Below are 26,634 nucleotides of genomic sequence, written 5' to 3'. Positions count from 1 at the left end.
TAGTCAAAATTAAGAGAAAAAAAAGATGAAAATGACATCTTAAAAGCAGGGCGCACCTCTGTGATAAACGGTGATAAACGGAAGCGAAACAGCAGCAAAACTTTCCGATACGGTTCGATCCCCAACGAGTGCAATGTCCGATGTAGAGCGTTAAATGATGCAATAATAAATGCAAAAATGGGAGTAAAAATTGAATAAAACAACAGACGAGATGACGGGGCGATTAATAATAGCAAAAGGAAAGCAGTATGGCGCCTTTCTTGGCTTTTAATAGAGAGCAGCAGATGGTGAAAACACTAGCGAAAGATCAACCAAATCTGTCCAATATATATCAAAAACATCAAATGAGAAGAACTTTTCATTTATCTAGAATACGAAAACTACGATAGCAATTTATTTAATTTTCTATTATTAAGAACTGAAGTACTTTACTGATGATCTTAAGGAATGCAATTAATTTATAAAATACCGCGTTAACTCGCCATTTGCTACCTTTTTCCAACGGTTACAGACACCATTTCAACACTATTGGGACGTGCCAACCGCAAAAAAAACAACATGCCCCCCGAAAACAGCAACATTGTTAAAAATGATTTATTACACGCAACTTCCTGTTATTCTGTGCACATGTGCGTTGTACACTCACCCCCGAAAACAATCGGATATTGTACGTATCCGTCGGCATTGCCATCCGATTGCTGCTACTTCTTCTAGTGTGCGCTACTGTTGAGCCACACATACACACACCATTATCCAACGGGGTTTATCTTTGACTTTTTGCTTTGCTTTTGCGCTGTTTTTTTTTATTTTCTATCTGGTTAACCACCCACAACCGGTGAGTTTTCCTTTTCCTTTCTCACCTGACCAGATTGAGTGGGGCTTTTCCAACCCTGGGTTTGTGCCAAACGAACGGTACCTGAATATGATGATGATGGGTGGACAGAGAAGGAGAATCACGATTTGCTGTAACTGTTCTCCAGCTGTAAATGATTTTTTACCGGTTGAGATCATTTTATCGCCAACGCCAACGCATATTATTTCAGCAGCCTGGTTTTTTTTGTATGTCTCTGCTCTTTTGCCATTATTCCACTCAACCTGCTTTTCCGGAAACGTGCAGCAAACAACAACAAAAAAATGAGAAGGAAAACACCTTTTGAAAATTCTTCCCACTCCCCCACCCGGAAAAGGTGAAAAATTATTGACATGCTAAAAATGGTGATAGCAGAATGTTTTTTTTTTATTTTAGGGTCGGAAAAACAGTATCCCTGTCCAGAAGGAAAAGGGTCCATCTTGCTAACGTACAACAGAACAGCACAAAGCGATGTTGCTGCTAATGGGCTTAGCAGGAGGACAACTCTTTCGTACGATTGTTTTGCCTTTTTTTTTTGGTTATGTGTTTTCCACCTATTAAGTATGCGCGACCAGGTGTGGGCAGGGAAAAGCCCGAGGACGATAACACACACACACACAACTTCCACAACATTTCCAACTCGCAACAGGATAATGAGTCAATTGAAGGCCGACGGAGAAACCCTTTCGTGCCCACCGGTTGGTTGACCAGAGAAAGAAACCTGAGTTGACCAACCGAGTGTCTTCCTTAAATGGCCTTCAAGACTGGAGGGTTATGACACTTGAAGGGTCGCCCACACCGCTCCTTCCACTAATGGTTTCAGACATATAGAAAAACACTGATCAAATCTGACCGTTCACGATACAGCATAGAGTCGGAAATGGGGCATTTCAATCATTTTGAGGCAGCTTCTTTGTAGTGAGTCGGTCCATTAATACAATAATGTATCATCATTTGTTTAAAAGTACAAACTACGTGACTTTGTCCATGTTGGGGACCCCGTTGCTCGCAAATAGACGACAAAAAAGCATGGTGAAATGGCTAAGCTAATAATAAGTTGTGTACTAATGAGAACGTATTACATAGCAATGCGGCCTTTTTTGGACCGTTCGACCTAAATAAAAAAACGTATTAAATGTGTAACAATATAGGAGATTTTAGTGTTTTAAAATACGGATAATGAGTGGAATTTATGAATCCAACTAGAGTTGTGCTCACTGATTAAGTGATGAGTGAGTAATTGTAATCCTGCAAATAAGGGTTTGGGCTCAACATTGCACAAATTTTTTTGACTATTTTTTGCTCTATCTTCCTTTGAGAATTCATATTTACACTAATTTGGAGAGTACTTCTTACTCATTTTTTTATTTTACTGTACGCCTACATCAAAGGCTTTCATGACCTATTAGTGCCACACATCCAGATAGTCAGAACCACGCCACCACCGTCAGGAGGACGGTCCATACGAGGCTTGAGCCCACGACGAGCATGTCTGTAAAATCATACGTGTTGACGACTGTACCACAGGATCACCCGCTAATTAAGAGAGTAGAATCCGGTATAAAAGTCGGTCATAGAGTGAGTGAGTTTAATCGGAAAAGTGTGATTAACTTGGAGGCCCAGAGAGCGAGTTTGTTGAATCTTGAAATAATGAATTAAATATCCAAAATCCTTGAAGCATACCATCCAGCTTCATTCAAATCGCTGTAAAGGGAAGTAAATTAAAATTCTAAAAGATAAGTTAAAATTCTTATCTTTTTAAGATTGACGAACCTTTTAATTACTGTTTCAGCTGGAACTTTTGCACCATTCCCATACTGATAACAATATTTATTACTGGTAAATAAACATGCATTAAAAAAATGCATTTTTGTACTTGAGACTCGCCATTATCACCAATACAAGTGACCTTGAGTTCTAAATGATCCATGCTGTACGGTGCAGAATGATGGATGACAGCGTCAAATGGCGCACAATGCAAAAAAAAACAGCTTTTAAACATGGAAAGTCTTTTTACATGGGAAAATTTTAACGCATTTTCAAAAAACTATAATATTCATTTTAGAAAAATCCTTGAATAATTCAATTATGTTTATTTATTTCCTGTATATAATTAAATTAGTTCTTTGTGACAAATTTCAACACAATGCGTTTTGGTTGGATAAAAAGAACAGACCACAAACACCTCAATTTGTAAGCCTAATCGAATTTCATTACAAATCCGCACACATCTCCCTCCAATCCAGGTTGCCGGATGTGGTCGTTAACCGCAGCGGGAATGATTCACAGAAGATCGGTGGCAGAAAATGGCACGTGAGCACGGTGGCAGCATGTCCACTTCGCTGGCCCGACCACACAATGTTTTCTCTATTGTTATTATCCCTTCCCTTTTCCCCTGCCACACAAAGTGTGCGCAAAATGGCACACCGTGACGTTGACTAATTTCCGTTTCCTTCCGCTTGTTCGCTCCGAAAAGAAGGGGTATCTCCACAGGCGTAACCGGGAGAACTTTTTTCAGGTTAGCTCCCAAAAGGGAACACACAGAGGGCTTCATTTGAGCGGTACAGAAATACCTTCGCGTGCAGGAGCGAGCGAGGCTCAAAAATAGGAACTCATCGGCTTCCGGGGTATTGATTGCTGCCGTATTTTGGCACGCACACACTCCAAAAGCGATCCATCAGGAGCGTGACCCAAGCGACAAAATCGACATGCTTTCTCGCTCTCTCAGGTTTACTGATCTATTGGGTAGAATGAGAAAGCATGACGATTTTGTTAGTTGGGGACAGTGTCGGCAGGGGGAACTATTCTTATTCCGAGTTAACCAACATCACCGCAAATATCCTTTCTCTGCGTGATATATGATGCTTCGGTCGAAGTGTGAAAAACAGGAAGGTTGGTTACTGGTGATGACGTATTTGTGTGGCAAAGGACTTTCCATACCGTCCACAATGTATCAAGGCTTTTGGATTATCAAGTGATGATTTCTGGTAACTAGATGACTTAACGTCTAAGTCTTAATCTCTTCCCAATGATACAAATTATCAGCTCAGATCACTTCTAGAAAGGTAGAATTCTCGTCCCAAAATTGTCCGAAAAGCACAGAAAACCAACACACCCTGGAGGCCTTCCACTAATCAATGTTGGTTCGATAATTGTACTCACAACAACACTTATTTTCTTCCGAAACTCCATCTTCCATCCCCCGCAGGAAATTGGGGAAATTGACTTACTTTGCACAGCTTGCGCGCATTTTGGGCGGTGTTTAATGCTCTGCCTCTTGAAAATAGAACGATAGCAGATGAGTGATGGCAGCCAAAAGTTGAAAATAACCACCAAACAAGCGTGGAGGAAGAGGATGAAGATGATGATTGCGAGCAAAACACTTCCCGGAACAAATCGTTTTTCAGAAAGGAAAGAAGCGTTAGCGTACAAAAAAGTTTGGAAAGAAAAACAAAGCGAAGTTGGTAAAGCAATTAAGATGCTTCTTTTCTAATGAAACCAGAGCAAAGACTGGTGGAATAGAACCTACAATGTTTTGTGATATTTAACAGATAAAGTTCGCCTAGCCTTTGCGCTCACGATCGCTAGAAAATGTTCGAATTCGATCCACACTCCATTGCGATCGTGTCATCAAACTTCGCAATTAGTTTATTCTAAAAAATTGAATGGGACGAACAAAAGTTCTCTCGTGCTTTTATCTATAGAAATATGGGTAATGATCGGTGTATCATCAAAATCTTTGCCTGTCTCGTACTCTTGTTCACAGCAGATCAACGTTCTATCAATCATTCATCCATTCATCCGTTCGTCCGTTTGTCTGTTTGTCCGTTCGTCCGTTCGTTCATAGATTCGTTCGTTCATAGGTTGATTCATTCAACAGGCAATTTTCAGTACTTGTAGACCAACCGATGAACTGAACAATTTGAACGCAGTTCACACTCTCCCACTTGAAAAAAAAACCGATTGACTAAAATTCTCCTTCACTATTCCCCTCCCTAGACTGAGAACTGACCTGCAGAAACATGTCACCGTTTCCTCGACGTCCAGCGGCAGTATGATGCCGGACCCGCCCATGATCTTGCTTAGATTGCTGGCCGAGGCAGACGGTCCACCCTCATTGCTCGGTATGGACGAGTAGCGCACGGACAGGTTCTTCGAGGCGGACGTCGCCCGGCTCGTGATCGCGTTCAGCACGGCCGTGGTCCACATCTTGGAGAAGCGACCACCGCCACCACCGTCCATAGTCGTCTTAAAAAGCAAGGGAGTGAGTGAAGGACACTGATTTGTTTTTGACGACTTGTCGCTATTGGGGGTCTGGTTTTTGCTAAAGAGCGATCACAACACCAACAGGATCATCATCATCGAACGATCACTCACTTAACACGCTCCACCTCGCACTTCATTTTTCATCCACAAACACACATAAACGCCATAGATCACTACAAACAGGGTGGAAAATTGAGAAATTGTGAGCAACACACCTCATTCATCACACGATCTTGAGTGGCAAGTGGGCACACAACACAACCACATCACAACAGCACACACACACACACACATACAGGGGAGCCCGCATTGTGTGTTGGTGCGGGTGATAAATTTCACACTATTATTTATCGCCTCCACTTGACGGGGTGGAAAATGCACAACTTTTGCATATCGGGGAGGTCACTCCACTACCTTACCCTGTGTGATAGAGGGTTGGAATGATTCGTAACTGACAAGTGTGAAAAGCTAGCCTGCTAATTGTACAAGGTCTCGGAGGGCTAGAAAAGGCAAGATGCACACATTCAACCTGCAATTGCTGCGATTGGAGGAAAGCTTTTCCACAAGATAAAACACCTTTTTGGACACTATTTCTTATCACAGACACGCACGCAACTACTGTACAGTACTGTTTCGCTAGATCAAACAAACGTTCCCCCGACCAGACCGGGAGCACTGTTCGCAGTGGACTAGGCCACCGACACCGACCGATGACACACAGAGCAGCTCGTGGCAGCGCAAACAGTGGCCAAAGCACCTGTGTGTGTGTGTGTGTGTCTGCGCACGCCCGACACTACACAACGTGTACGCGGCGCATATGCGGGAGGCTCCGGATGTGTGGTACCTTCGCTTCTACCCAAAACTATGTCAAACCCTTACAGCACAGAAAGCGAAGGTTGTTGTGCTGGAAAGATAAAACAGTGCGCTGCGTTGCGTCGGAGCAACAGCTGCTATTATCACTAAGTGCACACTACTACACAAACAACGAGTGTCGAGCGATAAAGCGAATGGACTGGATCACCACTAAAGCGAGCGAGAGAGAGAGATGCGCCAACAATATCTATGACAAAATTGGCACAAAATACACAAAAACAGAGGGGGAAGTTGTGATAATTATCGAACAGTGTTTGCACGATAAAGGTAAGATCCGGTCCCAGCATGCCTGTCCGCTAACTAAATTGTCTTTCGCAACTGTCTTAAATGACCCCTTGGGAGATGATCACACTAAAGCACACGCTGGATGGTTCTAAACCCAAAGGATTTATCACTGCCCCCTCCAACAACACTCAAACTAACGTTCTTCGGGGTGCCCAAATCACCAAACGCCCGCCCAGCGTCGACGACAGGCTCGTACAGAAAAGGCGGGCGCCGCTGCCGTTCGCTTCAGGGGCTGCCGTTCGTCCACACACACAAACACACATGCACACACTGAGGGGGCCGTACACACGCGCGAAAGCTTCCACCTCAGCTGAAAAACTCGCGGCAAAAAAACGTGCACCGCGCGCGCAACAACGCCACCCAAGAGAGAGATACCGTGGTTGCGCCGTTTTGGCTCGATCAAGAGCCCAACCAACACTCAGGGTCTGGGAGGGAAAATGTGTGCCATTTCCATCAGTGTGGCTCAAGGGAAGGTGCAAGCAGAGCAGCCAAGCAAAACCGTACCATTCCGTCCGGCCCCGCGACGGGCCCACACGAGAGAGAGAGAGTGTGAAGAAGCCATGGAGGCGGAACTAGTGCAAGCTGCTGATCGTACGCAACCCAGCACCTACCTTCAAATGTGTGCCCATCCGACTAACACACAGCGCACCGGGGGATTGGGGAAGGGGGAGGTACTTTTGGCGTAGTTTGTGTGCATGTGTTTGTATTTGTTTGTATTGGGGCGGTCTAAAGAAAGCTTGCAAGCAAACAATGTGCGAAGCAGTGTTACAGTGCGGTACGGAATGTAGTCCGCGCACAGATCAACGTTTCAGTTGTATAGAAAACTGTAAAAATAATGATTAATTTACCCTAATTTTAGATCTTTGTGTCGTCAAGAAATTAGTGAAAATAGAGCCGTTATTTATTGCCGTTGGGCGTTATTTATTGCCCAAATTATTTGTGCCATATTGCACACTTGTGGTTCACCGTGTACCCCAGCTGCTAATGGGAACTAATGTACGTGTTGGGACCGGGGGTAAAGTGGACATGTTGAGTTTTTTTAATAGTCGAAATAAATAATAGGTTTTTTAATAGTGCGTGAAAACAAACATTTTAGCCTTTTACTTTTCAATCCAACTAGCTGACATTTCAACCTGAAATTTTGTACAAACAAAGATGCATTCTAAATTTTTTTTGTTTTTTTTTCTGTTTGAAAGTAGTCGTTGAAATCCAAACAACTAGTAAATCGCTCCAAACAATTTTAAACATTTCGTGGCACAATATTTATGCTTTAGCAAAAAAAAAATCTATACTTCATGAGCTAGCCTGATCGTGCCAGCGACAATTCGGCGTTTGTTTACAACATTTTCAGCCTGAGATAATTTAGGCTGAAATACTGAGGTTAGTTTTGCGCGAGGATTTTTATGGAGTGTTGACATGTTTTCAGCTCCCATTGTTTATTTTTCCGACGATCATTGAGCGTTTAATACCGTAAAATTTTACAAGCGGTATTAAAATTTATTAAAAATTTACTTTAAGTATCGTACCGAAAAAGAGTCGTTCGTGCCCGATCCTTCCTATTTATATTATTTGTTATAGTACGCGGTCTGTTGGAATCATTTGTATGTGATAGAAATGGAATGGAAAAAAATGAAACCAGGTGCGATGACGAATGCTAGGATCGTCAAATTGTTTTGACACACATCCTTTTCCATGTAAGCTTTTGCGGTATAAACATCCCTTTTTCATACATTTAAATGTATCGTTGACTCCAAATAATTAACACAACAAAGCCTCGCCGCTTTTATCATATTATAATCCGCATCATATCCGTAATCACAATACGCTATAGACCGATAAGTAGACAATTTAACGCTTATTTTGACTCTTTTGATTGTAGCATGAATTTGCATAGCTTTAAGATCAAGACTTTTGATTTGTAAAACATGTAGAACACAAAATAAACTTTTTTTGTATGTTGAGCTACACAACGATCAAGTTAAACGAAGTTTCAGGCCCATAAACTATACAGTAGAACATCGATTATCCGAGGGCGAATTCACCGGCCTAATCGTGCGCATGAATTTGATAGTTGGTCAATCGTGCCGAACATTTTCTTCGATAGTCAGCTTCGCAAAAACATTTGTTGTCATTTTTAACGCAACATTTTATCTAGAGTCTAGTGATATTATTTAACTTCATTTTTGATAAAGTACAATTGCTAAATCTAATGTTATTGATTAAAAAATATACTATTAGTGATTAATCGATTAGTTTAAGGTTAATTCTAAATAAAACCAGTATATTTTATAACTTTAAATGAATTTGACATATATTTCACCATTATCCGTGGAAATCGATTACCCGGCATCCGCCCAGTCCCGAGCTGACCGGATAAGCGACGTTCTACTGTATTATAACATAAAAAAGCAGGCAATTGCAATCATCATTTATCACTTCACAACACCAGTGCTAGTCTTTTCAACAGGCAATTACAATTAATCAAATACATTCGCATTTTTAGGAATAATTTTGTCTTTAATTAGATTTTTCAATTAACTCCCAACGAAATGTATTATTATGGTAGAATGGAAATTCACTTCAATTTGCCAAGCTACTTCACGAACATTGTAAATAAATGATGCAACTTTGGAAGCAAATTCTGGATGATTTTACTTTTTTAATTGTCACATTTGATTATTTCAAAATAAATAGCATCACTTTTGTGATAGATTTTAACTTGAAGTAACGCGTATATTAAATGGTGCCGAAGATGTCCCTTACACCCCGCGCTCCCGTAAAGCAGATTCACCTATCCCCCCTTTGTTTCTTATCGCACAAATTTCCATCACGTTTTCCCAATCGTTTCGTGCATGTGTATGAGTGCCTTTGAGAGTATATGTGTGATTTTTTCTTCTGTTTTCAATTATCACCCACACACACACACACGATAGTCACCAACAACCACCGTTTTCTTCACCCATTTCGTCCAACACGGTTTTAGTAGTGTGGGCACATTTTCCTCGCCAAACCCATGCACTAATTAGATACTAGCTAGCGGCAGCAGTCGATCACGTTTTAGGGCACAAAACACGCTAGTCGACAAACTAAACTTTATTAGGTGCACAGCAAGAGCGAGAAAAGGCACAGAAGGAAAATTGGCAAGCAAATACAACGGCCGACAAAGAGACCGTTGTACGACTTCTTCTTGCACAAACATACACACACATACGCGTTTGAATCGGAAAAATGCCCCCCCGAAGACGTCGTGCTTCGAAAACAAAAGCAACACTTGGCGGACATACAAATCATCGATCGATCGGGTTTGGAAGGCAGCAAAAGAAAAGTATTGTGCAAGGGCGCAAATCGTGCGATAAGGTAGCGCTTATAGCGGTGATGACTCAACACTAAAATTAATATGACACTATCAGTGTTGCTGCGTGATTGAACGGGGCTCGCCGAAAGAGAGAGAGAGAAGGAAGTACACCCAGAATTGATCGATCGATTTAGAGAGTCCCAAACATAGCGCGCGATGATCGATCGATACACAGATCCATCCCAAATAGCGATAGCGAAAACGGTTCTATCCTACGTTATCTACTCCTTCGTCCTTTATCTGCTTTAATAGACAAAAATAATTAAAATATAAAAGAGAACACAAACAGAAAAAAACACATCCCAACCACCAACATATGGCCATTTTATGCATGCAAATCGGTATTGCTGTTCACCCTGCCACCATAAACTGATACTCTGTTACCGCTTTCGTTAGCTTAGTTTGTATTTCAATTGGATTTTCTTTCGACCGTTTTCCCCCGCTACACCGTTCCATTGGCATGAGAGTGAGAGCAAAAATCCAATTTTGCCGTGTGTTCCACACACACACACACACACACACACACACACACACACACACACACACACACACACACACACACACACACACACACACACACACACACACACACACACACACACACACACACAACACAACACAAAGGCTTACCGATTTGCCACGATATGGCCGTGGCACTTTTTTTGTGCCTTCGATTTCCAATCGCTACCTACAGTTCGACGTGATACCCGGAAAAAAAAGGTTTCCCCACGAAGCCGCACGGTGTGGTATGGAAAATGAATGGAAAATACTAACACACTATCACAGAATAGGAAGCATACAGGGAAACGCGAGTCAAAATGGTCACCTGCATTATTGACAAACCTACACATTTAAAATGGCTTCTAATCATCGAAAATCATCAAAAACAATGTTTGATGGTCACCATGAACTTTTGATGGCCTAAGATTCAGAAATATATGAATCAATAAGGAAATAAATTAATTGGTCAAAAAGGTGTTATTTTGACCGTCTCAAAAATAAGCTTTCGTAAGAATTTAACAAATCATTTGAGAGAAAAAAGGATGTGTATGCAGGCACAATACACATCTATGATTTACGTGAAAAAAGTAACCATTTTAATCTAATGTAAAGATTTTAATTTAATAGGCCGGTTTTGTGGTACATTCGTCAACTCATAAGACTTAACAACATGCCCGTCATGGGTTCAAGCCCCAAATGGACCGTGCCGCCATACGTAGGACTGACTATCCTGCTATGGGGGGAAATCAATTAGTCACTGAAAGCCATCCCCACAAGTCACTGAAAGGTACAGGAAGGCCTAGACCGACAACGGTTGTTGAGCGAAGGTCACTAGCTTTACATAAATAAAACTGTGATGTATCTATACTATATCGACAAGAAACAGTACAATTAAATCAACGATGTAAGAGACCAGGCGTCTGCTTCTGATTGTTTTCCACGAAAAAAAATGTCCAAGCATCGATTGCCGTCAAAATATCAGTGTAAAATGGTTCGCCCAATGAGATATAAAGAGCAAAATGCTTCACAGTGCCATTTTGCTCCGCTTTCCCCTGCACATAGAGAGACATATACACATACGCGTGTTTGGCTGAGCTTTTCCAACGCGTCTAATACGTGCTGCTGATCGGTCTAGCGATTTCTATTTTGCCTAACAAAACCCATTTTCACGCTGTTGGGTGTGTTGGTTTCTGTTCTCGTTATATGAGTTTTCTCTTTCTATCTTTCTTCTTCTTCTTCTTCTTCTTCTTCTACATCTTTTCCATGCTTGCAAGGTCCGGCTGTTGATTATTTTCCACCACACACATTGCCCATATTTGGGTGTGAACGCAACGCATTTGCTTACGATGCAAATTGCACATGTAATGCACCTGCGACGGAAATTCTATTTTCCATCTGCAATTGTGTAATGTGCAAGGCACGCAAAACAGTACCAACCGGTAGAATGAGAAGACATTTCACTCGCATTCGTTCCATGTCCAAACATATAAATAAAACCATATAACAGGGGACACCACCACACGCAATTGACGTCACTTTTGCAACGCCTATCATGCTCTCTGCAATATAAAACAATTCACTTTTAGCTATGCTTGCCTCTTTGATGCGCCACACTTGTTTTCACTTCCGTCCTGCCTTCTTCCTGCACGGCATCACGTGGCACATTCCTCGGCAAAGAAGAATGGATCTGATTAGGAAAATCGATAGCTTTGTGGTAAGCACAAACACGACTAGAAGATTCGACGCCGAGGACGATAATGTTTACACTATCTCGCCTTTCTCTCGGGCACCTCGGGCTGGCAGGCAGCAGCCAAAGGAAACCGTTTCCACCTCGGCAAAGCATGGCGTTCTCCTCAGGAGCTGAGAGCTAATGTTCCCAAGTGGCCCATGCTTCGCTGGCTTCGTGGTACCACCACATACACCCACCCCCCAGAGCGCTTGCCACGACACTCCTGGGCCAAGCCAAAGGTCAAGTATGAGCGGTAAAAATAGCGACCAGAATAGACACTAGAAATGCTACACTTCCGTGCTGAAGATGAATGTCCTTCGTTCTTAAAAGCGCTCGAAGTAATGGTAGGGACGGTGAACGATACCTTTTTGTTCCTGTTGGATATGGAAAAGGATGGGAAAATAGAACAAAAATCTATTTGAAAACAGTATCCTTCTTCAATGCCATCCCGTACTGACCTATTTTCAATATATTCTCTATATTTATCCTAAGTTGTTTGGTAATGTTTGTTCTACTATCACAGACAATTACAGACTGTACGGTGTCATTATCGTGACATATCTATGCTACCTCATTTTCATACTCTGATCAGCGTTTAGAATTAGAACAAGCTTTTGTAACGTTCCATCAAAAGATATTTTTAGATTAATTTGTGTGTTTTCTTCAACTAAATTATGCATAAATTCAGCTACCCTTCGGGCACACGTAAGCGCGTTGCTACAAACAGGACAGATCCTTTGCCCACGGGCAGACATTAAATATTGAAAAATAATTGCACCAACACCGGAAAAAGGCAGCTTCAAATTAACCGCCTAATTAACTGCCCCACCAACGTGGTCACGCACATACGTGCACTTCCCGGGTGACCCTTTGTCAACCCTTCGCGCATGGTTTGTCCATTTTGTATCTTTGCTAAATAAAGTACCGTTCCAACCTACAAAAGAGCTGACAGGGAAAATATTAAAGAAAAATTAAACGATTGGCCACCACTTACCCCATAAACCAGTCCACCGTGTCTCGCAGATACTCTGGGAGTCGCTCCAGTTTGACGGCTTTTCACGGGCGGGGACCGCGCGCGGCTGCAGCGACGAAACCGATTCGGTGGCGTGTGGCCCACACTGCGCGTTCACTAGCGCGTTCTTCTCGAGCTTTACTCCCGGCAAAACGTTCGCCCGGGGTTTGATTAGGCAATCCTTTTCTTTTAGTCACGTGTAAGTCGTGCCTTACACTTTGGCGAGGAAGAGCAGCAGCTTGACCTAAGCAGGGATGAATCCTTTTCGGTTGGGCGAGTTTCACAGGATTACGCTAGCGAGGAGGTTAAAATTCTTAGTTAAAATTCTTCCGATTTCCGGTTGTTTTTGCCTAACTTTTTCCGACACTTTTCACACTGTTGCACGGCGAAGCTCTCGCAAAAAGAAGCGCTTTTTGCACACATAACACACACATACACGCACTAAACGAACACCAAACACTTTGTTAACCAAACAACGAAAAACACCAATCGTAGTGACAGCTGCTGCTGCTCCTACTCGCTTCTCACTCCGTTTGCTGTTCTGCTCGCACGGCACGGTGAATTTTACGCTTTGCTTTTATGTAACAACCACACGCTCGGAGGGTGCAAAAGGGGAACTGCTGCTCACGCGCTCACCTCATATCTCACACGGTGATTTTCACTGGCCCGCTTGGTTTTTGTGCTTTACACACACACACAACTGATTTTCCTGCTGGAATCAATCGCTCGGGGGCCGACTATAGAGGATCAACCATCACACCTTGTCACCGCCGTCTGCTTAACGCATCTCACGCACTGCTCTGCTCTTGGCTGGCAACGCTCGGGCGAGCAAGTAGTGGTCTAAAAGTATAAAAATAAAAGTTATGAAATAAAGAGAAACAGCAGCTTGGGGACGACAGTTGTCCATCCGAGAGGATCCGGAGATAAAATTAGGAACCAAACAGCAAGTGGACAAGGATCAGCTGGTGTCAGTGCGGTGTGAGCGTGTGTGATGTTTTTTCTTCGTCCAACACGTAGGGGTCACCCCTTAGCGGTCGTGGAAATTAAACCCCACCTTTCGGTAAGGGAAATGCAGGTGTCATTGCGGAACACACCACACACACACACAAACTATCGTTAACTGGGATGACTGGGAGGAAAAACAGAACCCCAAAAAAAGTCTCATATGTGTATGGGAGAGAGTAAGAGAGGAATACTGATGATGGTTCGATAATAGAGATGTAGCAGTGAGCAGAGCAGTGCCAGGAGAACTCTATTTTGCTGCCACTACACCTCCTCCACCACTGCTCGACCTACTTCGAGTGGGTTTTTCCTACAGGGTTTTGTTTGTTTGACACGCAACTGCAAGTGAAATTAGAATATTTCCTATTTGCGCAATACTAAACGGGCTGTAACTGTTAGTCCCTCAGTTTAAAACCTCATAATCTTAAATGGGATTGGATTAGCACACAGCACGAAGGGTACTGTGCTGATTACGGCGTAGACAACAAAGAATCTACGCTCGTGGCCCGTGGTTGCCTGGGGGATAGGAAAGTGACACCAGGTCAATGTTTGACTCTCCGCGATTCGACCACAGCTACTACGCACTTGCTGGGTCATGCGTCTTCGCACCTTACATTAATTCTGCCAAAACTTCCCTAAACACCTCTCAGAATCCTTAGAAACCTTTTTTATCCTCAAACAGCACACACACTCCTACTAGTCTTTCGAGAACCTATCAACCAATCGGTGCACCACAACGGCCAACGGTGATGGAACTTACACAACACAACAAAATTTTCACTCTCGCTGCAAAGGAAAACCGTCTGTCACAGTCACAGGACCGACAACCAACCACCGGAGTGATACGGAGAACACACCGTCAGCGTAATCGCAATAACCAACAAAAAAAAAAGACAATTCCTCTATCTCCTCTGTACTGTGCGATGTGTGGCTTGGCTTATGCTCTCGGTAGCATATTTGAGGGAAAATCTTTCTCATATCCCAACCCACTGTCTCTCTTTCTCTCACTGGCTCTCTGTGTTGTTCGGAAAACAGTATAATGTTTTGCTGCTCAAGAAGGAACCTCCGTTGTTGGATAGAGAAGAAGTTCCGTTGCTGAATATTTCGCTCCTTTGGTACACAATTTTAAGTCTCTGTGTGTGTGTTTGCTGTATTTCCTCTTGTTGTGGAAAATCGGATGACTTTTACGAGACGACGTTTGACAGATCTCGCTCACGTTCTCTCTTTCTCTCTTCTCCACACACACACACAGTAGGCGAAGGTGAGAAAAACTGACCTTCTCCAAAAAAGATCTTTAGCTTTGCCGCACACTGAATCAACTGAGGCTTTTCTACAAATGACGCAAAAAAGATGGGTTTTAGTGTGATTTTTTAAAATAATATACTACTATATACTAGTGATGGGAAAAATGAAGTTTTCGTCGGAATCGATTCCGGCTTGCTCGGAAGTTTTCGTCGAAATCGATTCCGGCTAGCTCCGAAGTTTTCTGGAATCGATCCCGGAAAGTAGGTCCGAAATCAGTTTCCGGAATCGACTCCGGAATTTTATTCGGTCCCGGAATTGATTCCGGAATCGGCTCCGGAATTGAAAACGGCTTCGTAATTAGCTCCGGAAACGGTTCCGGAATCGAAATCGGCTCCGGAATCGGAATTGGCTCCGAAATCAGTTTCGGCTACGAAACGGAGTCGGTTTTGGCTTCTCCATAATAATGGGCGTTAGGGTCCAATGATGCTAAGTATTGATAGCCGTAAAGAATAAAAAAATACTTGTAAATGATTCATTTTCATGGAGATTATCAGAGTGAAACTTCTGAAACATCTTATTTCAATTCACGAACTGATTATCATTCCGGAGCTAATTCCATTTCTGGAGTCAGGATTCCGTTACCGGAGCAAATTGCGATTCCCAGATCGATTCTGATTCCGGGGCCGATTCTGATTCCGGATTCGGATCCGGAATTGACTACGGAATCGACTCAGAAATCGGCTCCAGAATGGACTCCGGAATCGGCTCCGGAATCGACTCTGAAATCAGCTCTGAAATCGGAATCGACTCCGGGATCGATTTTAGCATCGTAGTCGGCTCCAAAGTTGATTCCGAACACGAAATCGCAATCGGGTAGGTCCGATTCCGAGCTCCCACCACTACTATATACTGTTTAGTAACACAAACCAACGTGCTTTCAGCATTTTTAATTTTATACTTCTTCATCTATCATTCGTAGATTCGAGTTTTTTTTCTTTGTTCAATAACTGTTAAATGACGATCAAGCGTCAGATAACCCCAAAAGCTTAAAAACACAAAGCAATTTCCCATTTTTCCATCATGGAAAGCACCAAACACCACCGTTTTCTGTGAATAAAATCAAACCTTTCGTATCGTTCGTATGCTCGTGTGAATCCTGTCACTTTTCCGGCCACCATCGACTACCCATCTCGCTCGCTCGCACCTCACCAAACGTCAAACGTCTGGTCTGTCTAACCTCACTTTCGCTCCCCTTGCTTCTCTTGCTTCTCCTTTGCTTGTATTATCAACATCAACTAATAACAAGAACTAATCTGTCACAATATCGCTGCATCTCGCTTGCCTCTCCGACTCGCACAGGGTGCCCTCTCTTTCTGGCACACATCAACACCATACACACACACACACGCAGTTTCTTCGCGAAAAAAATAAGAACCCGGAACACAAGCGCACTTTGATCGGTTCCGGAGGGCAAAGAAAGTGGGCAAAGATTTAATGAGAATGGCGAAATAATATGCTTACATCCCTCTCTGTCTTTCGTTCACCCCTTTTCGGGTGGAAAACTTACCTGTATGGATAGACGACTTTTGGGTTAAAAAGAACTAGTTTTGTAGCTGATAGAAGACGGTCACACTGCACACAGAACAAGGGAAAACTGATCAATGCAAAGCTTAAAGCCTCTACCTTTCCAGTTTTCTGAAGGAACGGACCCAACTTTGCGTTACGTCTTGATCGCAATCACCTTGAGCTGCTGCTGCTGCTGCTTTGGCGGAAGCAACAACAGTCGATCCTCGCAATCAATCAGTGAAAAAGGCAAGCGCCAAGAAGGGTCTGCCGCCAGCAAATTTGCTCGATTGTATAAACTACACAAACTCACACACGCACACGGGCACACAGAAACGCACACACACACACACACACAATGGGGCGATATGGAGGAAGAGATTGCACTAGCGCTTTTCTCTCGTTCTCTCACCCCCGCTCCCTGGTTCTTCGCGTGGGGGGGGATTTGCAAACCAGAACCTTCTCTTCCTCCTCCTTTTTTCCTCCGACGGTCAATCAATCCCAGCAAGAGGGAAGCTGTGATTTGCCACACCGAGTAGTGACACTGTATAGTGAGCTTTGTTTTATTTTGTTTTGCACTCACTGTCTAACCTCACTCACACGCTGCAGCAAACGGTCGTTTTCCGCATTATACTCGCTTTCCCCAACACAATTGCACGAGTCCGTTCCACGCACAGTGTCTAACAAATCACAGAACGTTCGCGGGCGAGAAATGGCCACCCTTTCACTGCTTTCGCTAGTGCCGGAGTGTACACACGCTAATATGCTGCGGCTGTAACATGCGGGTTATGTGTTCACATCACACATACACACACCTAAACGCCACAGGCGTGCAAATTTTCCACTGTTTTTCCGCAGGGACTATTTTCTGTGCCGCCGAACAGGACTCATCTTTTCACGAACGATACTAAACTTGATTATGCTGGGCTGTGTGTGAGAGTGTGCGTATGCGTGCGAGGGGTTGAGCGGAGAAGAGAGAGCGATGGGGGGTTTTGAAGAGCGAGCAGGCGAACAACAACAACAAGGTAACAGTGGTCGCGTCGCATTGGTCATCGTCTGTGGACAGATGCGAATGACATTTCCCAACGATTTATTTCAGTAAAAATGAAATTTAAATTTTTGAATCAAAAAAAGAGTAATAATGTGTTTATCATCTCGTATTTTCTTTAAATTTTAGTTTTGATTGTGTTATGTGTTAGGTGCTTTCAGAAGTATCTGTTCGAGAAAAATGAGCAATTGTGCGTGTGGTAATACCACTGTTCTCGTGCAAAGCAAACATTTGAAATAACCGTTGACATCCGTTGAATTCGTTGAATTTTGTGCATAGGACGCGGAAAAAACGAAACAATTCGACATTTCCTTGTACTGATGGGTAAAGATAGCTCCGATCCGACTCCGATCACTTCGGAACCGACTCCGAAAAGTAGGTCCTCCCAGCATTATCCGGAGTCATCCGGAGTCATCCGTAGTCGTTCAGAGAGGTCGAAATCGTCCGGAGTCGTCCTGAATCTGTTGGAGTCGGATTCTTCCGGAGTCGGCCGGAGATGATTGTAGTGATGGGTAATGTTGGCAAAAATCCGGATTCAGCTCCGATTCGGGTCCGATAATCTTGGAACCGACTCCGGAAGGTAGGTACATCCAGCATTATCCGGAGTCGTTCAGAATCGGCTGGAGTTGTTCGGAATTGTCCGGAGTCGTTCGGAGTCGTTGGGAGTCGGAGTCATCCGAAGTCGAATCCTTCGGAGCCGTTCGGAGTCGTTCAGAGTCGTTCAAAGTAGTCGTCCAGAATCAGTTGAAGTCGGAGTCGTCCGGAGTCGGCTGGAGATGATTTTTGTGATGGGTAAAGCTGGCAAAAATCCTCAATCGGCTCCGATCCGACTCCAATAATTTCGGAACCGACTCCGGAAGGTAGGTCCGTCTAACATTATCCGGTGTTCGGACTCGTCCGGAATCGTCTATGGTCGTTCGGAGTCGTCCGGGGTCGTCCGGAATCGGTTGCAGTCGGCCTTCGAAACAAAGGCCTGTATACGAAGAGCTCGCGCAAAGTGAAGGACAAAAAAACAACGAAATACTGATCAAATGCACATTGCACCGGACGGCTTCTGTTGACTCCGACCGACTCCAGACTATTTCAAACGACTCCGGGAGACTCCGGATGGAACTAGTGGTTCGGATTTGGCCGGTGTCGGAATCGAACTAACAATAGCCGGAGTCGGATCGGAGTCGTGAGCGTGCTCCAAAAAGCACATCACTATTTCCTTGTACTTTTCCCTCACGAGCGATATCAACATGAGCAAATCAAGAACAAATTACCAACTCAATCAATTATCAATTCAGCAACAAACGAACAGCAGTACGTACAACAAGTTCGGTTAGCAAATTTCAATATTTATTACACTTCAACAACAGACTAAACTGATTTTGTACCGACAATTTAAGTAAAGTTCTGTAAAACCTTAATTCTATTCCTTCGAGTAAGCGTTCTAACGTGACAGTTGCATCCAGGTGTGGTGGTAAAAAACACACTTGGGGGAGGGCAAAAGAGAGCAAGGTCCGCGACCGATCTTCGTTTTAAATAAGGGTTAGCATTTAGCACGTTCGAGAGCACTGTATAATTGTAATGTATGTCCCTTACACTTATAAACAAAAGTTAATCATTAAAATAAAAAAAAACATGTCTTTGTACAGCAGCTACCGTCCACGCTCGGAAGACAGTTTGCAATTTTGTGTAGGAAAAAAACAAACAACCGATTCATTACATATTCTAACGAAACAAAAAATAATAGATGATCCATACTAGAGAGCTGCTTCGAATCAGTTCCAGTGGTACACGACGAATCTTCTTAAATGACGCATTCAACCATTCTACACTATTCGTTGGACATTCTTGCCAGTAAAGTTGAATCGTTGTTTGCTTCGATCGTGCTTAAATGAGCAACTTCTTCGATGGTGCAACACACTCTGCCACATTGCCACATCTTCCAACTGCTCTTCTTCTCGTTTCATTACACAAATCTGCAATGCAGGACGTCGGCTGGACGGACGGCAGGGAGGATGCGCTTAGAAGATAATGGGACAGTTTTTAGCGGCCGGCTTCAGTCGCCTGGAGCCACCCCGCGTAGTATTGCCGATCGAGGTTGAATTGGCCACGCCGGGCGATCGTGCCAGCATGCTCAACGAACCGGCAGCAGCGGCAGGTGAGTGCGAGAAGCTCATCGGTACCGGTGGCAGCATGGGGGCCAGCTGTGGCATTGGCTCAACGTTTTCCTCCCCCTCCATCAAGCTGGTATCGGATGGCAGCGGTTTCATCGGTTCCACCATCCGTTGCTGGTGCAGGCGTGTGATGCGACGCGTTCTTTGCTTTTCCGGCACCACCGATGACCGGTTGGGGACATTATTTTCGAAGAAGTTCTAGTTCGAAGAAGAGATAAATGGCCAAAAAAGGTAAACGATGGCAAAACGTTAGATCTTACTGTGTTTCTTCGCTCTTCATACCAAAAAAATGTAAATCTACAAACTCAAAAAATATCGGATTTTGTTAAATTCGATCGGTCTACTTCGCAGCCGAAGTTGTTGGAAAGTGAATTCGATAGCATTTAATTACATTTATTCCATCACCACATAACTATTTACACAGAAACATACACATTCACAAAAATACACCACGTGTAACCGTTACCGAGTTCAACGTACCTCAATCTTTTCGTAACAAACCGATTCCTGCAGGATGGTGCCCTCCGCCGAGCTGATGATCACGGACGGGATCTTCGCGACCGAAGTGCTGCGCCGTTTGCCCTGTGACTTCCGACGTGATCGCTGGAAGAAAACAAAATCGAGAATCAAACATAAAGAAACAATTTAAATCAAATTTCCACACTATAACGAGCTTCTTTGCACCGCCGCCTACTCACCCGCTTCTGTGCAACCGATCCGCCCGCCTTGCTATCGTACACCTTGATGACCGGCACCTTCCCGGGGGCAACCTTCGCGAGGCTAAGCTTCGCCGTCTCGGTTCGATTTACGCCCGCAGCCGGACTGTTTAGCTCTCGCAGCAGCGAGCGTTTCGCGTGCATCTTGTTGTTGGTCGGTGTGGCCAGCTTGCGCTTCAGCCAGGGCCCTGATTTGGTAGCCGATGCCGTTACCAACGGTGTCAGCGATGCTTTTAGCGCCGAACCACCGCCGGTCACTAGCCGGGACCGATTGCTGCTCATGATGGAGGAGCATTTGACCATCGAATCGCCGACCCGGTTCGGGGTGCGCCCGACCGTCGACACACCCAGCACGCCGTTCGCCTTCTTCCGTGCGCTCGATATTTGATGCTTGCTCTCCTCACGCTGCTTCCACTGCTGCTCGATCAGCTCCTGCACCGGCGTACCGTACACGGTGAACTTACGCCCATGCTCCTCCTCGTACTGCTTGCACACCTCCAGCAGCTTGGCCTCAATTTTCGGCAGCTGGCAGCTGATGCGTCGCCGCTCCTTTTCCTCCTCCAGCAGCTTGCCGCCCCGGTTGTTGTAGCGCGTCGGGTCGTTCGATTTGTTCTCGAGCGCCAGCATCCGGTCCCACATCTCCTGCCGCTGCAGCACCATCTGGAAGATCTGCTCATTCTCGCCGTAAAACTGCTTCAAGCTGTCCAGCTCGAGCTCGTGCAGCTTCAGCATGTCCTCGTTGTAGTCCTGCGAGTGGAACGTGGTGAACCGGGCACGCTCGTCCTCCGACTTCATGCACCGTTCCCACCATTCGACGATTTCGAGCCGGGTGCGCTCCACGAACGATTTCATGTTTTCCCGCCGCAACGTTTCGCACCGATCGTGCTCGGCGAACAGCTTGTCGAAGGTGGTCTGCGTGTAGGAGGTTAGCTTTTCGAACTTTTTCACGATGGCCGGATCGGTTTCGAGGCACTGCCACAGCCGCTCGAGCTTGCGGCGCGTATCGTCGATGTGCTGCTTCAAGCTTTCGTACTGCGCCGCCATCTCCTCGTGCAGCATGCGCAGCCCGTGCATGTTTTCGCGCGTCGGTGGGAACTTGCGCGCGTTCAGCAGCCGCTGTTGCTCCTCCGTGATGGGGATCGTTTCCAGGCAGCTCATCAGCTTCTTCGTTTCTCGCCGCAGATTGCCAATGTCCTCCTGGCGCTGCATCTTTTCCGCTATCAGATGGTCCAGGTAGGAGCGGAACTCGACCAGTTCGCGCTCCGTTGGCAGTGGGTCCTTCGACAGTGTCTGTGGTTCTTCGCTGAGCTCTAGATGGGGGGAGGAGAGAAAAGAGGCAATTTAACACCAAATTGGGTACACACACACAAAAAAAACCTATACCTTCACACAGCGTTTCCATCTCGAGCAAATACTCGTCGATGATTTCGTGCCGCTGGCTTAGCTTTTGCCGCATCTGCTCGAGACTCGCGTCCAGTGCGGAACGCTGGTCGAACAGCGGGCGGGATTCGATCCCCGCCGGCAAACCCTGCTGCTGTTCGCCCAACAAGCGCTGCAAATCCAGCGCCTCCTGCCTCAGCTCGGCTATTTCGTCCACAAAGCGCTCCCGGCGCTGGTTGCTCTCCTGGTACACCTCCTCGAAAAACGCCGTCATGTGGTCCGGCAGCCGCTCGGCATAGGCCAAACACAGGTTGGTGTCGAACATTTCGTCCCACAGATCGCGCATACGATTGAACCCGGCGGTACAGATGGTCTGCATCTGACGGTGTATCTTTTGGCTGCAAAAAATAAGCAAAGAATCGTCATGTTCGAGGTGAAACGGCACCGGAGGAGGTTCGATGACAATCCAAATTTGCTACTTACAATGGATCGTCATCCATGGCGGTTGAGGATGACTCCATCATGTTTGGCTTTGCTTTGATGCTTTTTATCGCGTTTCTCCACAAACACTGACACGAAAAACACTACGTTCGAGCAATAAAACACCCAGAAATACGTTCACTTCACATAAAAACACGCGCTGATCGCTTTGAAACACCAAATTATCGCCCAAAACCCTCGGCACCAAGCGAACAATATGCAGACGACGCACACTCACACACCCCAGGTCAGCGACGGGTACTGAAAAAGTTCGTTACGGCAAACGTCTACCCGTGGGGCGTTTAAACTTGCGGCTTGCAGGCTGATTTCAGTTCAGTGTCTGACAGCGGTTGACATTCGAGCGCTTGGCTGCGTGTTCAAACTGCTCGAACCATGATCGAAACGCGGTTTGCATCTGCAAATGTGATAATTTGGCATAGATTTTCCGATAAAAAATGGTTTATTAAATTATTTTAAACTTTAAAAATTCTATTAAGGCTCATTATGTCGCTTAGAATAGCTTTATTCTGTTCGTAAATCAACAAAACAGAATGACAACAAAGATGTCGAACTGCGTTAAAGAAGTGCCAAATGGCACTAAATACAATCAAAACTAACATTGAAACTCCTTTTCCAATAGCGAACCTACGAAAACATGAGCTAAGAAACTAGAAAAACATTAGAAAACTGCATTCACTTTGCGTTCTCCCCCTTCCTTCTGATTTTGACATTTGGTCACGTTCGAAAGTGCATGGGCATTTGAAGGGAAAGCGCATCCTCGCACTTCGGGAAATTTCGGTAACCCACCGCGAACTGTTCGGGGAACCGGGGCCACGACTGTTTACGATTTGCGCCTACGAAACCGCACGACATTGGTTGGCCACTTCACTATTGCGCGATCATGGCGAGTAAACTAGCAAAGCTGGAGTAAGTATTGCCCATCCGTCGTCCCGCGATGTCGCCCAAATGTCGCCCCGCCGCTAACTTAACCTCCCATTTCCGCTCATGATTCCGCTCGGCGCTGCTCGGTGTCGGTGGTTCCACGGCTCCACACAACCAACAAACACCATGGCCACACGGCACCACCCCTGCCCGCACCACCAGGCAAGACACGATAACAAACTCTCTGGAGATCGTGCACCACAAGGTCCGGCTGCTGATGGAGGTGTGGAAGATGTTCTTCGACGAGATCTGCTACCTGGACTATCTGACCTCGCTCCCGTCCAGCATCGAACAGTTTCTGGGCGAGATCTACTGCCTCACGATGAACTTTTGCGTCCGCAAGACGCAGCGCATCCGGGAGCTGCAGACGAAAATGTTCGAGCTGCGGCGGGTGCTGAGCGTGGGCAGCGACGATCCGGACGATGACTGGGAGCGGGGCCACATGTCGCTCGATCGGAAGCTGACGCAGCTGCAGCAGCGCATCAACACGCTCACCCAGCAGCTAAACGAGCGCAAGCTGCTGATGGATGAGTACACGCGCGAGGAAATCCAGCTGCTAAGCGGTATTACCTTAACCCCTGGCGGGGTAGGAATAGCTCGTGGAAAATCTGGTATTATTGTTGTTGTTTTCCCTTATTTCCCCCTAGATCTTGGCGAGGCCGCACCACCCCACGAACCGCTGTGCGCCAATCCGGATACGGGCGTACTGCCGGACGCGCAAAAGATGGCCCAGTTTGCGGACTACCTGAGCCGGTTGCGCGCCGAGAAGGTGAAGCGCATCGTGACGCGCGACAAGCTGCAGTCGGAGATCCGCAAGAAAGCCCAGCTGCTCGACTGGGTGCCGCGCAAGGACCGCCATCGGCAGCTGATCAACGAGCAGACGCTGATCCCGTCGCTTAGCAACCTGAATGAGCTTCAGCATCTGGACTTTGTGCTGTCGGGGCTGCTGGAGCGCAAGCAGCAGCAGGAACAGCAGCAGCAGCAGCAGCAAACGCAACAGAACGCAAAGCCGCTGCCAGCAAAGAAAGGCAAAAAGCAGCAGCAGCAGCAGCAGCAGCAAGAAGGACAGAAAATCGAACAGAACAAAGAGGAAAACCCACTGCCAGCTGATGGGAAGGAGCGGGACCAACCACAACAGAAACAGCCACCGTTACCTTCTGCAGCAGCAACGAATCATGCAACTGCATCGAACAGCGGCACACCGTCACCACCACCGCCACCACCATCACCCGCGTCCGAAGTCGACCTATCGGCCGCCGGCACCAGCACGACCACAGCCGGCGGTACCACGGCCTCGAGCACGGCCAGCGCCACTGCCGCCACCGGGCTGTTCGAGCAAACCATCGAAACGTACATGCGCGTCGAGGCGGTGCTGGGCCGACCGGCCGACCGGGACAAAATCATCGAGGAAATATTCAGCCGCTTCCGGGCGAGCATCAACGTGTGGTGGGAGCGGTGCCTGATCCTACCGAACGAGCGACAACAGTGCAAGGTGCTGTACACGGACCAGCTCGACGAGGACGCGTTCGTGGCGCACATCGAGCAGCAGAAGCTGCTCCAGAGCTACTACCACGAGAACGAGGCCATCTTTCGGCTGATCTACCAGTGGGCGGACCAGTGGAACCGGGCGGTGCAGCTGCAACGCGAGCAAACGGCGGCCGAGGAGCTAGCGGTGGTGAACGAACGGCTGGCGGCGATCCGGAAGCAGCTGGAGAGCAAGTGCCGGGAGTTTGAGCAGCGGTGTCAGGTAAAGTTCACCATGTACGGGATGCCGGTCATGCAGGTGCTGCAGCGGTGCCAGGCGAAGGGCGAGAAGCTGAAGCTCCCGGACAGCTGCAAGGTGAAGCAGGCGGCAGCACCACCACGCACCGCCACGAAGAAAGGTGCCGCCAGTGCCGCCCGCCAACAGATATCGCCCGAGACAGCGGTGGAGCTTAGCACGATGCTGAAGGATTTGCTGTCGGAGCAGCAGCAGCAGCATCTGCTGGGGGGGCCGATCGGGTCGGAAGAATCCAACCACGGTACGGATGAGTGGCAGCAGCAGCAGGAGGAGGCGGATGGCGATGACGCTGAAGTCGACGACGATGAAGACGACGATGAGGATGAGGATGAGGATGATGACGACGATGAGGAGGAGGAGGAGGAGGAAGAGGACGATGATGACGAGGAGGAGGAGGATGATGAAGAGGATGACGATGCCGATGGTAGCAGCAGCAGCAGTGACGATGGTGGCGAGGTGAACCAGAAGCGAGACGACGAGCTGCTGGAGGAAGCGTTCGCCTCGGCAACAGCGGCAGTCACGACCGTAAGTGTGTTTTGCGCCACCGTGTCCATTTCACTCCAATTTCGCTCATTTCATCTTCTTTTTTGTTGTAGAAAACCCGTATGCATTCCGTTAACGGACACCCGGCAGCATCCTGAAAGCGCGGAGGCGCACGGTACTACTACTACTACTACCAGGCCAGTTTGAAGCGTACCAACCAACCATATTTACGCATAAAAAGCTAAAACCAGTTGAAAGGGTCCGGACCATCATCATCATCATCATCATCCTCGATGCGGAATTGCGCATTCCGTTCGATTGGGGGGTTTTAGGATTTTAGTGAATTCACGGCGGTGCGCGCGCGCGCGCCATCCTAGCAAGAGAGAAACCGAGTGCCTTTTTTGATCCATCTTAAGTTCCTCCGCTTTCCTTCAAACGTTGCATAATGTTGCACTGTAAGTGTAAGTAAGGGACCCCTTCCGTTGAAGTTGAGCATATCCCCCCCCCCCCCCCCTTCTATGTATAGACTTGTTAGGCGCATTTTCCTCCCTTTGATACCTGGTGGCGTATTCTACTAGTACGCAAAGCTATGCGCACTACTACTACTACTACTTTCTTTTCTGCTTCTTCTTTTGTTGTTGAATCACACAACACACTTGTATAGATATATAAGCCGCGCCGCGGATGGAATTTAATCGTTAGCCATCATCGTTAACCACCACAACACTACCCCCCGTTGTCCTGCTGCTCCTCGGCTCCTCCTCCTTCTCTAACCCCGTTTCATCAGCTCCATGCGTTCATGTTTACAGCGTTTACAGCGAGCCGCTAACTCTAACACTCCCTCTGCGCGCCAACTGCACGCGAACGCACGAACGCCGTTAACAACAATTTACCAAATAAAACAAAAACTTTAATGCTTTATAATGTTGCAGCCGAAAGTGACGAAAGTGTGTTTGTGT

General features: G+C 46.2%; 3 protein-coding genes across 9 annotated transcripts in view; 1 reads left to right on the top strand and 2 right to left on the bottom strand.

Moving 5' to 3' along the window:
- The window catches only part of LOC121600421 (MOB kinase activator-like 2), a 113,800-nt gene extending 96,169 nt beyond the window's left edge, over positions 1–17,631 (bottom strand). Inside the window, exons 1-3 of one of the 7 annotated variants that reach the window (XM_041928998.1) lie at positions 17,497–17,631; positions 16,686–16,750; positions 12,854–13,711 (exon numbers count right to left, since the gene is read on the bottom strand). In XM_041928998.1, coding sequence (XP_041784932.1) covers positions 12,854–12,858 — 5 coding nt within the window. In that variant the 5' untranslated portion in view covers positions 12,859–13,711; positions 16,686–16,750; positions 17,497–17,631. Of the gene's footprint in view, positions 1–4,862; positions 5,813–6,412; positions 6,493–12,853; positions 13,712–14,482; positions 14,502–14,633; positions 14,742–16,685; positions 16,751–17,496 lie in introns of those variants that run through there. The other 6 variants (XM_041929001.1, XM_041928999.1, XM_041929000.1 and 3 more) reach the window with 6 other exon arrangements.
- A 1,417-nt stretch (positions 17,632–19,048) lies between these two features.
- On the bottom strand, positions 19,049–22,924 carry LOC121600629 (protein regulator of cytokinesis 1-like). Its single transcript, XM_041929402.1, has 5 exons — positions 22,474–22,924; positions 21,994–22,388; positions 20,593–21,920; positions 20,375–20,497; positions 19,049–20,092 (listed from the first exon to the last, which is right to left on the bottom strand). The coding sequence occupies exons 1-5, from the start codon at positions 22,512–22,514 to the stop codon at positions 19,742–19,744; spliced, it is 2,238 nt and encodes a 745-aa protein (XP_041785336.1). The 5' UTR covers positions 22,515–22,924; the 3' UTR covers positions 19,049–19,741.
- A 107-nt stretch (positions 22,925–23,031) lies between these two features.
- On the top strand, positions 23,032–26,617 carry LOC121600630 (nucleoprotein TPR-like). The gene is made up of 4 exons (XM_041929404.1): positions 23,032–23,397; positions 23,575–23,975; positions 24,060–25,717; positions 25,789–26,617. The coding sequence occupies exons 1-4, from the start codon at positions 23,372–23,374 to the stop codon at positions 25,831–25,833; spliced, it is 2,130 nt and encodes a 709-aa protein (XP_041785338.1). The 5' UTR covers positions 23,032–23,371; the 3' UTR covers positions 25,834–26,617.
- The last annotated feature ends 17 nt before the right edge of the window (positions 26,618–26,634 follow it).

The sequence above is a fragment of the Anopheles merus genome, chromosome 3L, assembly GCF_017562075.2.
Source record: "Anopheles merus strain MAF chromosome 3L, AmerM5.1, whole genome shotgun sequence".
Taxonomy (NCBI): domain Eukaryota; kingdom Metazoa; phylum Arthropoda; class Insecta; order Diptera; family Culicidae; genus Anopheles; species Anopheles merus.
Note: the sequence above shows the minus strand (reverse complement) of the source record. Positions and strands in the feature narration are given on the sequence as shown.

Excerpts from the sequence above, each read along its gene's own strand:
- LOC121600630 (XM_041929404.1), top strand. The coding sequence starts at position 23,372 with ATGGCGAGTAAACTAGCAAAGCTGGA. Across the intron at positions 23,398-23,574 it reads AGTAAACTAGCAAAGCTGGA|GCAAGACACGATAACAAACT; the intron begins GTAAGTATTGCC and ends CCGCACCACCAG. Across the intron at positions 25,718-25,788 it reads CAACAGCGGCAGTCACGACC|AAAACCCGTATGCATTCCGT; the intron begins GTAAGTGTGTTT and ends TTTTTGTTGTAG.
- LOC121600629 (XM_041929402.1), bottom strand. The coding sequence starts at position 22,514 with ATGATGGAGTCATCCTCAACCGCCATGGATGACGATCCATT. Across the intron at positions 20,498-20,592 it reads GATCGGTTGCACAGAAGCGG|CGATCACGTCGGAAGTCACA; the intron begins GTGAGTAGGCGG and ends GTTTTCTTCCAG. Across the intron at positions 20,093-20,374 it reads TTTGTTACGAAAAGATTGAG|AACTTCTTCGAAAATAATGT; the intron begins GTACGTTGAACT and ends TCTTCGAACTAG.